The sequence below is a fragment of the Puntigrus tetrazona genome, chromosome 5 (assembly GCF_018831695.1).
Source record: "Puntigrus tetrazona isolate hp1 chromosome 5, ASM1883169v1, whole genome shotgun sequence".
Classification (NCBI taxonomy): domain Eukaryota; kingdom Metazoa; phylum Chordata; class Actinopteri; order Cypriniformes; family Cyprinidae; genus Puntigrus; species Puntigrus tetrazona.
Genome location: NC_056703.1, coordinates 31368328 through 31382944, shown reverse-complemented (window position 1 = coordinate 31382944; position 14617 = coordinate 31368328). Strand labels below are relative to the sequence as shown.

The following is a 14617-nucleotide window of genomic DNA, read 5'->3' as shown; positions in this document are numbered from 1 at the left end:
AGAGGGTAACTGTTTTACAAAGTTTAGCCCCAGCCCTAGTTAGATATACTTGAACCAGCTAATCAAGGTGTTTGGAATTGCTAGAAACTTCTATACAGGAAGCAGGGAGCAGGATTGGACTCCCCTGTCCTAGTGTCTCAGAAAACTGTGTTGAAGTTGTTGTTTTTGTGGTACGCTATCAGGTCTATGCTGGTGGTCTTATGGATCCTCCCCCAGATTACCATGGGGAGAGCAGTCGGTCTGATCTGTCTGATATACTGGAAGAAGAGGAGGAAGATCTGTACTCTGAACCTACCAATGACATCTGCAGAGGTTACAGTACAGCTCCTATGGGCAGGGTATGTACATGCACATGAATGTTGTAATGTTTCTCAGTGAACCTTTGGACAAAAAGTCCTACTGCGGTGTGTCAAGACTTTTTGCACCAGGTAATCATGCTCTTAGTGAAATGTCAGTTTCAATATCCTGCTTAATATAATGATGCACAAAACATCTAGCAGGTTCTGATTGGCTAAAATTGTCCTAATAAGTGGAAAGTTGTTGGGACTCAGCATTAGCCATGCTTGTCATTTATGTTTTTCTGTTCTTATATTTCCTCTGTTGCATTTTAATTTTCTTCTTTCTTTTCCTTGTTTTGTTCCATTTTTACACCAATCAAATCTTTGCCTCCTCGGTATGTTCTCAATCTTTCTCCTTGCGCGTTCACTACTCTGGTAACTCCCAATGCTCCTCTAAAACAACCCTAGTCTGAAATGTGGGAGCCTGACAGCGATGAAGAAATTTTGGAGAGGATTATAAAGCTCCCCCCTCAAGCCTACCACAACAAGCAGCTCTTTAGCATCCCTGAAGTCACAGAAGAAGAAGACAACACTGAATCTGAACCCCACACTAGGCCTTCTCCAGGCCGAACTACTTCTGGCAAGGGCCGCCAGAGTGGAAATGAGAGTCGCCGACATTCCCCTCACCATCATAATCAAGGACATAAAATGGAATCTGATTCATCTGTATTGAGGTACAAAGGGACTGCACCAGTCAGGACTAGACCTAGAGTGCACTATGCTGACACGGTGGACACCATCAACTATCTGGATGAGGAGGAGGTGGAGTTGGACTCTGACAGTAGCCTGTACGCTGGGCCTAGTTCTGTAAGTGTAGCTGCACGCCGCACACCACAAAAAGGCCATGGAGACCGACTCAGGAGAGAGGCCTTGCTTCGTAGCCAGATGACTTCAGGATCAGGGCAGGGAGCGTATTTACTTAGCAAGACCATACACCGTGTGAAATCACCCACTGGACCCTCAACAGAGATTGACGTAGAGTATGGAACCGATAATGATGAGGAGCCACAGCTGTTTGATCCTGGAGAAGTGGTGTTAGAACAAATGAGCTCGGAGTGGTGGGTTGAAGGTAGTAACAATGAGTACCACCATTTGCCCTCGACATGCAGACCCCAGCCAGAGCTGCCCCAAAGCAGCCGCTCATGGGTGGGTTGTCCTCTGTCCATCTGTTTCCTGTTGTACCACAGCCATCTATCCCTTGAGAAGCTTTCTTTGAGAACCTGTCCTTCCCTTTAGAAGGTGGCTGAAATCTTTTGCGTCCTAAAAGAAAAAAATTGGACAAGTTTGCACCCCATCAATTGCTATACTTATTGCTTCACTGTAGCTTAATTCTTCTGACTTCTTGTATAATATTTGGAAGGTTTAAAACTGGGGTCTCAACTCTGGCCCTTAATATCCACTTTCTTTTTTTTTGCTCCAACTTTGATTTATTTGGTTGATCAGGTGGGTTTGATCAAGGTTGAAGCCAAATTCTACGGAAAGGCTAGAGTTGACAACAAGGGCCAGAGTTAACAACCCCTGACTTAATGGGTATTATTGGAGTTAACAATGACATTCTTAAGGAATTGATCAAATTAGGTTCCAGTTCTGCTTAACCTTACAGGCATTCCTGTATGTATATTTCATGTTAAGTTGTTCAGGAAGAATGTAAAAGTTCCAAAACTGTTGGACCTGAAAGACCAAAACAAACAAGTTTTGATTAAGAAATGGTCCCCACTCTACATGGAGCTAACATTGAAAAGGCATTCACTGAACACATACAATTATATGGGATTCCACCAAGTGCTCAATGCCTCTCCAACACTTTAATTTTAATTGGATGCAAAAGGTTTAAGCCTGTACATCTTGCTCCTTGTGTGCCTTATACCCTTTCTCTAAGTCTCTAGTCAAAGCATCTTTGTATTTGTAGTTGTGTAACTGGCAGCACTGCTCCATGCATTTGTCCTACGTCTTATTTTTCCCAGTGTTCAATTAGAACATTGCTGTTCTAAGACTGTGGCTGTGCATTCACTCAATAGGTTTTCTTGCTCTGGTGCATCTCCTTTCCTTGATACAAATGGGATGCTTCTTGACCCACATATTGTCAAGGTTATCCAGAGACTGCTCGAGCAGTTAAAGTAGAGATTGGATAACATTGAGAAGCTATATGAAAATTAGATGTTGTGCTTGCACAGGGATCTCCTTTGTACCCATCATTGCACTTTTGCAACAAAGAACAACCCCCAGTTGCTGCTTCTGTTGATCTGGAATCAAATGTTGCTTGAGCAATGTCTTTTTTAACCTGTGTGTATGTTTCAGGGCTCCAGGCTAATTGCTAAGTACAAAAATACAATTCAGTACAAAAGAGTTTGCAACAGTGATTTCTGGGTCTGGGCAATATATCACTATCTATATTCATGTGCATCTCATCAGTAAAGCCGATTCCTTGATTGTGTATTAACTAACTTTCCATTTGAAAACAGCTGATGGACATTTACCACTAATCAAAGAACGGGCTTTACTGACAAGATGCGCATAAATGTACAGTGCAATACATTGCCCAGGCCTAGTGATTTCACATCTTTTTGCAGTCAGATTTAAGATGCCAGAACTTCATTTCATGTTGATATGTGGCTTCTTCATGTACTCTAGGAAGGTGCACTAACACAGAAATTAATGTTTGGCCTATGCAATTAGAGTCCGTTGAACATAGCTAGAAGCTCTCAAATGTAGTGGATGGTGTTTCAGGCATTTTGGTACCAGGTAGCAAGCTAAGCATAGTAAGCTGCACAAAGGAACATTGTGTACAGCAAATGTTCCAAATGCTAGCTTGGCAATTCATTTAATATGGACTGTTCTGATTCTGTAATTTGTCACAATTACGAAATGTTTTATTAGAAGCAAGTGGCTCCTAAGCAATTGTTTTGGTCTGGGGCCCCTAGTGTCCATAAGTGGTATTACATGCAGATTGTGTGTTGTTACAGTTTTTCCACTCTGTTAGTTTAGAACACTATTCACTAATAACTAGTTTCTTATTAGCCCGCATTTTACTCACATGTTAGCTGTTTATTACTGTTTATAAATAATATATGTATGCCTTATTTTTCATGGCAATATTCTAGATCCCTTTATCCTACATAACCACTACCAACAACTACCAGTTGCTAATTATAATAAGCATCAAATTAGATGTTTATTGGGGCAAAGCTCTTAGTTAATAGTGAATATGTGTTCTCTAATTTGAAGTGTTACCGTGATGTTAGTGGCTGTAACTCACGTGTCATTATCTAAACTGTTTGTTTCTCTCAAACCAGGAGGCAGCTGGAAGAGACGCATCGTTGGCAGATCCAGGTGCAGTGTGGTGCGATGTCACTCCAAAATCGACACGCTCTGAAATTAGACTACATAGAGGTGAGACTCTCTCACTTCCTTATCTTTCTCTCTCAACCTGAACTGCGTTCAGCTCTTATGTAGATTACATCCCTTTCTCTTTCTCATTTATCCAGTCATAGTCCTGCCCACCCACCTAATTTTAAACTGCTCTTCTCCAAACTTAGTTTCAACCAAACCAATACATGTATCTAGGCTAGTCTAAACTGGGACATCTATTATGCTAAAATCAGAGTTACACTGCTTATTCTTAGATTTAGTTATTTGACCAAACCTGTAAAACAGTGTATTAAAGTTTGCCATGTAATATATGCATGTGACCAGACATATAATTTATTTAACTGAAAACCCATAGATTTGCATTTATAGACAGTCAAGTAATACAAAGTAACCACAGAGATTTGGAGGTGGTCAACATTTGACCATGTCTCAGAATACCCACACTTTGTGCACTTTTACAATAAAAAATCTATTTTAATATATTTTTTTCTTCAAGGGCATCCCTAAAACATTGTTTTCCCAAAGGCAGCCCATTTGCCCTCAAATATGACCCACGGAGGTTGTGTCCTCCTTTCTTTGCTCTGCCCTTGATTGTTGCTACAGATGGTCTTGATCCTCACTAATGAGATGAGCACATCTCACTGCTGGAGCTTAACACAAACATGACAGACACCTATTAGCACCACTGATTATACATCTCTGGTTTACACTGTAGTCCTCACCCACTCTCTTCCAACCCATCTAGAAACAGGAAATTGATCCTGATGGCTTTCAGGGTGCTGACCTTTGACCCGATGACCCTAACAGATGCTTGAGTGTTGCTTTCATAACAGCAGTGTCGTCTTGTATGCATGCACAATGAATGGCACAGGAAAATGATGGGTGGTGTTTTGGAGCATTTGTTTGCTTTCCATTTATTTGCACATGTAACTTTATCTATGCAGTTACACTGATTTATTTAGTAGACATTCTGTTTTTAGAAGGTCACATAGTAATCGATTGTTCAGCACAGAGGCTTAATTGGTGCTGACATGGTGCTTAATTGTGATTTTTAAAATATAAGCTTGAACAGTCAACATTGAGAACTGGGTTGGTTTTATTAAATATAATGTGAGTCTTCGTTTTGGGCTGTTTGTATTATTTATTATCTCTTCCATGACAACATTATAGAAATTCACAAAAGGTTTTTGCTAGCTAAATAGACATTTGTGTGTCTTTCTCTCTTCCTGGTGTTCTCGCTGTGTACGGATGAGTCATGAGCGCACGTTTCTGTAGAGGCTCATGGCGGCTTAGGATCAGGAGGTTTTAGTATGATTACCTCACTTAAGGACACGCCTGGGCTGCACCATTATGGTTTTCAGGCAGGGGAGGCCACAGACATTAGATTACTGAATGTAATATTTCACACGATTCATGGAAAGTCGCATTAAATGTAAGAAAACTTTGTTTCAAGATGCGTTACGGGCATGGCATGTGCAGATCAACCACCATTTTGTTTTTTTGCACGAATACTGGAGGTGTATATCCTTATAAAAATCATATCTTGACAAGTCTGCGTTTGCTCTTTGGTGTTGCAGAGCCCAGAGCATGTGGAGAAAATGAGGTGAGAGTCTTTGTTGCCCTCTTCCCGTACGATCCTGCAGTCATGTCACCCAATCCTGATGCCGCTGAAGAGGAGCTTCCTTTTAAAGAGGGACAGATTATCAAGGTATGTTGATTTTCATTTGTCTTAAACCCTATAAAGTGTGACGTGGGAAATTATAGTCAATAATAGACATAGAACAGTTTATATTAAGTTACATTAGGTAAGCAGAAATATGCGATATAGTGCAGATGCCAAAAAGTATGATATTCTGATGCATGTGCTTTAAAAATGAGATCTTTATAAAAGTATAGTAGATACTTGATCAGTCATCATCACTCTGTATCTCTAATAATGTTTTAGTAAAATGAGATTTGAATGACCAAAAAGTGCAATCCAGTGATGATTAGAATTGAAAATAATTTTTCTAAAAAAAAGAAAAAAGATTTTTGGATATTTAAATAAATATACAGTATAAATAAATAAGTTGCAGCAGTCCAGTAGGTCTTCATCTTGAAATATTAATAACAATATAAAAGTTATAGAGTTATGTTTTCTCTCCAGCTGAAGGTGGATGGTTGTACCACTCAAATAAAATGCCTTTCACTCGCTAAGATAGTCTATCAATCAAAAGACAGAAGGCAAAAATTTTTTAGATCATTTAAATGCCTCATAAATGAATCTGATGAAGTACAACTTATAGGATTAAAACTACAAAAAAATAAAGTCAATTGTCACCCACATTATACTCCATCTCCAAGGCCTGCAAAGCCTTACTGCTCCCATTATAGTTAGAAATAATACCACTATTACCACTTTGCTGTTCATAATGATTTCAGAACGTCCTGTAGAAAGTTGACTGCAGTGTTTCTTCTCTGCAGGTTTATGGGGACAAAGATGCAGATGGTTTCTACCGAGGTGAGGCGGCTGGCCGTCGTGGCTATGTGCCGTGTAATATGGTTTCAGAGATCCAGGTTGATGATGAGGAGACCAGAGACCAGCTCCTGATGCAGGGCTTCCTCTCCACAGAGGCGTCCATGGAAAAGATAGGTGCGTTTATCAGCGCGTGCATCAGACATCTACACCTCAGCATCAGTTTTGTGCGTCACTCTTATTTGTTTCCTGAGCATATGCCAAACTTTATCGAAATCGTTAAAAAGCATTTGCGTAATGTCACTGCTTTGCTTCACGCCTCAGCGTCTTGAATTGCTTTCTAGATAGACCGCTGACTGGGTTTTGAAGCAGAGCTAGTCTAACCGACGTTTATTTAAGGTCGTATTTTGAGCGTGTTTCTAAAATAAAAATAAATCTCTTAACTCCCTGTAATCGTTCAAAGAAAATGCCACAAAAATCCAGTCACAGCTGACATTTTAGCTTGTAATCACACGAGCTTTAAAATCAAGCTAACAACTTTGAGTAACTTTGCCTTGAATTCAGCTTCTTCAAGTGATACGTGCTGCTTTTTTTGTAATCCGCTAAGATGCATTTAGTCGTCGTCTTCTCATTTAAGGCGAGGCTCTAAAGCAGTGGTTCCCAACCTTTTCTTGTTTGAGGCACCCTTGGAAAAAGTTCCCGGCACCCTTATAAGGAAATAGATATTTAAAATCTCCGTAGCTTTTTTATTATTATTTATTTATTTGTTTCATTTCGAGAGTTTGCATGCAACAACACCTTATACCTAGTCCCAGATGATATGAGAATACTGTTTACACTGATTCTGCCTTAATAAAAAAATTTGTTGAAATTTTGGCGGCACCCTCAAAAGATCTCACGGCACCCCTTAGTGCCGCGGCACACCGGTTGGGAACCACTGCTCTAAAGGAAGAACCACTGCTTTGTGATGTTTTGGTTTCATAACATGACTGCTTTCAGACTTGTTGAAAGACAATAAGACAAGAGTATTTATTACACTTGATCTGTGTAGATATCAGTTACAATACACGTCTTTATAGGCTGGAGTTTTTTCCCCACTGCAACAGCACATACATATACCAGACAGATTTATTTAAACACCGCTTGTTTATATATTATTCACTTGATTTATGTAACATAACATTTATTCCTAAAACATGGTGACAGTGTATGCTTTTCTGGCTTTTGATGGCATTTAATAAATTTATGGAGTGATAAAATGAAGCAAGAATTTTCACTCCAGGATTCTGTCCTGGAAATGTTTACACATTTCTGCATATTTAATTAGATAATGTTCAATTTGCATATTTAAAATTAAGGTTTTACCCTATTCACCGCTAGTGTTGCATGCAAAGAAACGAGTAGCACAAAATTACGTAAAAAAGCATAAGTTTTACTTTTCTTGAAAAATCAGTGTCACGTGACCAACCAAATACTAATCACTTTTCATTATTAGACATTTTTTCCTCTTAAAAATGATCGCGGCTGACTAAAGTCAGTGACCTTAATTCCACGCTGATTTAATCTGTTCTTGATTTAATCTGGTTTGTGTTTCAGCCACAAAATTAAAAAGTAAAGATAAATAAAAAGGTAATTGCGACATTTTTATATCTCCTAATACTGATTATATCTCACAATTCGTAGTCATATCTCTGTTATATGACAGGTTTATATTTAAAAATTGAATGTTTTCTTGCAACTTGATCATTTATACGGTGCTTTTCTAGTTGTGACAACATTTTGAGTTTATTTTTCTCAATTTTGACTATGTCTTGAGACTTTCCCACGAATTGCTAATAGTGTTGAAATGAATCGTTTCTATACGATGCATCGAGGACGATCGGCATCGCTTCAGTAACATAGACCGGAGCCGATTATAACGTGCTGGCGTTTTTCTGACGTCATTTGGTGCATACATGCTTTGTCGCCGTAGTATACACTGAGGAGAGAGGCGAGATGCGACTGTGAGTAGTTAAAAGTACTCCTTTAGACCCGGAGAAGACACGCACGGTGTATAAATCATGTCACGCACAAGTACATTGTGCAGGGGTAATATCACTGACTGCTTGCATTTATTGACAAAATTGTATACATGTGAAGTAAAATTGAGAATTGAGGATGCAAAATGAACCGAAGCCGTACCGTGAGAGCGGTGTAGGGTCACACATTGGGCGTTTTTCCTGCAAATTTATATCTTGCATTCCTGCTTTTATCTCAAACATTTTCTGTCAAAAGTCAGATTTGATTTATATCTCACAATTGTTCACAATTCTCAATTTATATCTCAAAATTTTAAGTCATCTTAAAATTCTGAGACTGTTTTTGCAAATTTATCTCACAGTGTTCCTCTCAAAATTCACCTTTTTTCTCCCTCGCTGATGTGATCTCACTTAAGTTTATATCTCGTGATTCTCAGCGTTTCGAGAGAAAAGTCTAAATTGTGAGAAAAATGGCAGAAACAGGTTAACGTTTCACAGGCTGCCGTTTCGTTACGGATCACAAAGCTTTGCTGTTTTTACAAAAGCGTCAAAGTGCCGTCGTTGTAATGTTTGTGCGTTTCTGTGGTCACTGTAAAAGCGGTTGAGAGAGCGGCAGTGGACCTTGTTTCCCAGAATGCTTTGCTGCAGCTCTTTCTTTCTCACTGTGGTGCCTCATCGCTGATGCTAATGCTTCTTCTTATTCTTGTTTTCAGCTTGATGCTTGTTCTGTGAGGTTTTGCTTTTCTTTTGGCTCCTCATTCATTCTTGTCTGCTACTTGTCTTTTTTCCCTCCCCCTCGTATCCTGTTTAAATTTCATAAAGACGCCCGCTTACATGCACAGCTTCCACGCCGCCCCGCTGCACCGCCGAAACCTAGACGCTCCAAGAAAGGTGTGTGTCAGCGCTCGCTGTCTCCTCCTGAGACTTCACCTGCGTTTGGTTTGCTGATCAGCTTTCTGCTTCTGCATCAGGAGCTCGGGCCAAAGCATTAGATTTACATATTCTAGCTGGATTAGCATGAAATCACAATTAACCGTTTAGCTACCAAATAAACGTTCGTGGTGCATGATTCGGCGCATGCTGTTGTAATGAAAACCATGCATAAGGCTGTTGTATGAAGCGATAATATCAATGGAGTTTCATGTTTACAGGAAGCATCGTAAGCAGAGGTAGATTGTGGAAACTACTGGCTTACGATGCTGTTGGGAAATACAAGTAAATCAGCCACACTTAGCCTCCGGTGTTTAATAGAGAGAAAAAAAGAACCTGATAAAAATAAAACAAATTTAGTAAACATATAATATTAATTTCCATTACGCCACAAGTGCTATTTTTCTTTTTTGAAAAAACCTAAATGATGATATATTAATAATGAATGATAATTATAAGTGTTTTGTGGTAATTTGACATTATTGTGCAAATTATTATTATTATTATTGTTGTTGTTGTTTTTCTTTTGTTTTGTATTTATTTGAACTATAATGATATTAATACGAATAATGATATGAAAAAAATGATATATAACATTAAAAAAATCTAAATAAATTATAAATTACATTAAAAATAATAATACAATTTATTATATATATATATATATATATATATATATATTAATTATTAAATATAAAATAACTTGTGATTGATGACATTATGCCACAAATGTTGTTTTTTTCTTTTTAGAAAAATAATACATAAGTAAATAATATATATATTATAAAAATATAATATATTTTTGTATTAAGTGACAGTGTCACAAATGCTGTCAAAATTGAACCTGGAACGATTTCTTTACATCAGTGTTTTCTAATGTTTGGGCTCACAGCTCCCTTTGGTCTCTGAAGTGTGTGTTTCCGTGTGTGCTTGCGTGCGTGCGTGTGTGTGTGTGTGTGTGTGTGATCGTGGCTCATAACCGCTTCACTCACATAGTCAAAGAACTGTGGCTTTTTTTTGTTTAGTTGTCTTTGGTTTGATTCGTCTTTTTCCCCATGCGCCCGAGTGTCAATCGAGGTCAGGCAGCCAATCAGATTGTGTCTAACCCTTCCCTCCCCGCCCACTTGTGTGCTTTTCCAGTGGAGTCGGCTGCGGTGTGGGACGACACGTCCGCTCCGGACTCCTCCAGTCAAGGTTTGAGCTGTGGTTGTCTCTGAACGTTGATCTGCATGCTGATGTACTGATGCAGCGCTGCATGCTGTTGCCGTGGAGATACATGCATCCACCCTCATCTCTGAACTAACCACTAATGATCTTTCAGTCTCTCGTTGGACAGCTGAGCTCATGTCTTCTGTGATTTGCTACACTTTGCATGTGATCTCTGTCATGTACTTTTAAGTGTTTTTCTTGTTGGACATAATTTCCATGCAGTCTTGATAGAGCCTGACTGACTGCTGCTACCATTTAATCAGTTGTTTTCAAACTATTCCTTTGCCGTGACACATAATGGTTATGAATTGCATAAGTAAAAAAGTTCAATTTATTTATATAGCACCTTTCACAGACGAAGAGTCACAAAGTGCTTTGCAATAAAATTTTAAATCAGGCTTACTTCACCGTTTAGTGTTCATAAACGTGCATATTGTGTATATCTGGCTCACAGTAAAAACTGTAATATTGTGAAATATTATTTTTTAATTTCTCTTATTGTGTATTCAATTCATTTTTTAGAAGACACTGAAGACTGGAGTAATGATGCTGAAAATTCATCTTCGATCAAAGAAATAAATGCCTTTTTACAATATATTCACATAGAAAACAGTTATTTTAAATTTTAATAATATACCGCAACATTGCATAATTTTTGCACAGCAATTGCTCAACGCTTTTGACTGTATGTGTGTATATATAGTTTGTGACTTTATCAAAAATGTTCGTTTCGTTTTTTAATCATATGTTAATAAAATTTGCTAATATTAACATAGTTGTATAATGCATAAAATGCTAGTTTTTTCTTCTACTAGATTTAGATATAATTGTCATTTCACGTCTGGAGAGACACTAAACCATCACCTGATAAACCCTAACAGACATCAAACGTCCGATATCAGCGCTGCTTCGTTTCTGGCTTCTGTTCACTCGTTGAGACGTTGTGTTTGCCTCGCAGACCTCAGCCGCTCCGCCGGTCCGATGGGAAGCTCCAGACCTCGCAGGATGGTGGCCATCTTTGACTACGACCCCAGAGAGAGCTCTCCTAACGCAGACATAGAGGTGACTAATCACTGAGACCAAAAAAAAAAGCTCCTTATGCTAGTAAACGGTGTCAAGAATGAGTTAAATGTGCTGTTTGTCCAGGCCGAACTGACCTTCAGCGCGGGGGACATCATCTATGTGTTCGGAGACATGGACGACGACGGCTTCTATTACGTGAGTTTCTTTCATGTCTGTTAGGATACGGATTAACCGCAGACAAATATATATTTACTATGAGGATATAAATACATACACATGCATGCATATATTTAAGAGAAATATGTTGTTTTTATATTAATATATTTATGTGTGTCTGTGTGTGTATATATATACATATATACATACACATATATATATATATATATATATATATGTATATATATATATATATATATATATATATATATAATGTATATGTATATATATATATATATGTATATATATATATATATATACACACTCACATGTAATCAAAAACTTTTATTTTAGATATAATTAATTACATTTAAATCGTTTGACAGCACTAATTGTGTTACCTTTAAAATTATTACTATACTATAACACAAATATTATTGCCATTTTTATTACTACTTAGGTTTCAATCGTTTTTATTTTAGCTGATTATTTTATTTCAGCTTTATTTTAAGGAACAATTCCGTTAGATAATAGCTAAATAAGTATTAGGTTTTATTCACCTATGATGTGTGTTACGTGACTCAGAACTAGTTGCTTTAGTTCCTATATATTCTAGCTCTTTTAATGGTTTTTCTTTATTTGTCTCTTTTAATTTGACAAGAAACCCTCGCATCTGTGTCTTTATATATATATATATATATATATATATATACATACATATAATTTTTTTTTTTTTTTTTTTATGTATATTGATGTCAATGGCTGCTCTGGGCTCAAAATTGAAAGTTATATTCACCTAAAAAAATGAATAATGTATTACTTACCTTTTCAAATTTTTGGATCCCGAATTATATTTTTCTTTATATAATGAAGAGGTCTGAAAATAGATTAGTTTTAAAGCTATTGCTATTGAGATTAAGATGGTTTTCTAACCTGTTGTTATCAAATGGAGGGGAACTTCACGTATGTAGATCAGGGGGATCAAAATGCATCCCAGAACAGCTCCGTTTGTGTCTTTCTTTATTTCTAAACCCTGAACCCTGAACGCCTGAGCAGAGCAGCACTGCATGACGGTCTGTGTGGCTTTTCAGGGGGATCTAAACGGACAAAAAGGCCTTGTGCCGTCCAACTTCCTGCAAGCTTTTCCAGAGACGGAAGACGATGCTGCACGGACGGAGCACACGGTGACGGAGAGCCGCAGGGATTCACAGGTGTGTGTGTGTGTGTGTGTGTGTGTGTTTACTGCATGCATTAATGCTGATCATTGCATGTATTCTCCGTTCTGCTCTGTCCATCACTGATTAACAGCGTCAGTTTCTCCAGCTGTCTTTTGTTCTGCATGTCATCTTATGTGTGTTTGTTTTTATTTTTGCATGGTTTTCAGAAGCACAGGAGAGGTGTTCACTTTAAACAGTGACCGTAAGTGTTTCATAGACCTGACCCGACCTGCAGCAAACCCTCTCTAGCTTCTTAAGATCTAAAGACTCTGAGAGTCTGCATCATAGAATCAGTGCACATGCTTTAAAGAGTTAGCGTACTCAAAAAACTATGTTGTTTATGTCTTCTTCTTCTTCTTCTTTTTTTTTTTTTTAAACCTGTCTGGCTTTTCCCTGTGAGTTTTTAGTGTTTAAGTTGTCAAGCTCAGAGAAACATTAGAGACTCAAGATGTTTGCATTGAGAAATCCCAGCAAATTATTCCAAAATCTCTAATCTTCAAATAATAATTAAAGTGATAGTTCACCCACAATTTTTTGTCAGGGTCAGGGAACAGTGTTTTTTTTTTATTATTGTTGTTTTTCATAATATATTAATTACCTTTTTATTTAAAAATGTCAGGTTTCATTTTAATTTCTAATAATTTTAAATGCTTCTGTCATTTATATATTTTATTATTATTATTATTATTACTATTTTTATTATTTTGTTGGGTTCATTTATTATTTTAGTTTTAATTTTTATTTATTTCCAATTAGTCGTTTTAGTATTTAAATGTTTATTTAAATGCATGATGAGATCCATGCCTTTTATACGTTTTGCAATTGTAGCTAAAGCATTTAAAATCATAAAATAAGATGTTTAGACTTTATTTTTTCTATTCTAATAAATTTTTTTATTATTGTAACTGGTTGAGTTAACTCTCTCTCTTAAAGTCGTTTCTCTCTTACCAAAAATGATTTAGGTGCATTTCAATGCCTCTTGTCGCTTTAATCTGTATTTGTTTCTTTTATACACCTCTATACAACTTTATCGCATGTACATTTAAACAGCTCGTGTTCTTTTAATCATTTCGTTGTATTTTATTTCGTAAAAATGACTGACACGGCATTGAAGTCCCTGCCTGCCTTCACCTTTCCTTCCGTTTCTCTCCCAGGTGAGCCAGACGGAGTCGTCTGAGCATCTCGGTCCCGTGAGCTCCTCTCAGCCAGAACCCAACCCTGAGCCGGACTCGGATCAGAAAGCGACCCTGAGCTCGCTCTCCGGCCGTGACCCTCCGTTCCCGACGCCTCCTCCCCGAGAAGAAGAAGAAAGGTTTTTTCTCTAGGGCAGGAAGCTCTTCAGAAAGCTGGGCTCCAGTAAGAAGGAATAGCCTGAAGATCCGCAGATTGCACTTTGCGTGTCCGTCCGATAGGAGGATCTTCCTCGCTCTCTGATATTTGCCGTAATGATGCAGGTGTACCAGCGCTTTCGTTTGTCGGACTGCTGCTTCGTTTCTAAAAACGGCAAATAATCGCAATACCTGAGCAGATAGGGAAACGGGATCGAACCCGACCCCCTAGAGCTCATGCCTGTTGAAAAGCTGTCGTTTGAAGAGTAAAAAGATTAAATGCTTAACTTCAATATAGCGGCATCTAGACATCAGCTAGCGTTCACAAACATCATGCACGGAAAGGCAGAGCACACTTAGAGGAGGTACGTGGACGCGATTTTTATTCCAGGGATTCTGGAAAACAGAGCGAAGGAGGGTGACAGAGTCATTTTTGTCGCTATAAAAATATTTTGCACTACAAGTAGGGTCCAAGACTGCAGAACTGTGTCCCTTCACCTGTTTTTTTTTAAGCTAGAGTAATACAAACAGGTTAGTTAATCATTACATATTAATTCTTTCGATATTATTACTG

At 37.9% G+C, this 14617-nt stretch overlaps 1 protein-coding gene across 1 annotated transcript in view; it reads left to right on the top strand.

The window, feature by feature from the left end:
• Positions 1-13135, top strand: part of LOC122345520 (peripheral-type benzodiazepine receptor-associated protein 1) — an 84699-nt gene extending 71564 nt beyond the window's left edge. The window contains exons 23-33 of the mRNA XM_043239725.1: positions 183-338; positions 747-1484; positions 3632-3728; positions 5285-5415; positions 6171-6339; positions 9003-9071; positions 10251-10304; positions 11278-11381; positions 11466-11537; positions 12590-12709; positions 12883-13135. Coding sequence (XP_043095660.1) covers positions 183-338; positions 747-1484; positions 3632-3728; positions 5285-5415; positions 6171-6339; positions 9003-9071; positions 10251-10304; positions 11278-11381; positions 11466-11537; positions 12590-12709; positions 12883-12915 — 1743 coding nt within the window. The 3' untranslated portion in view covers positions 12916-13135. The remainder of the gene's footprint in view (positions 1-182; positions 339-746; positions 1485-3631; positions 3729-5284; positions 5416-6170; positions 6340-9002; positions 9072-10250; positions 10305-11277; positions 11382-11465; positions 11538-12589; positions 12710-12882) is intronic.
• Positions 13136-14617: the final 1482 nt, after the last annotated feature.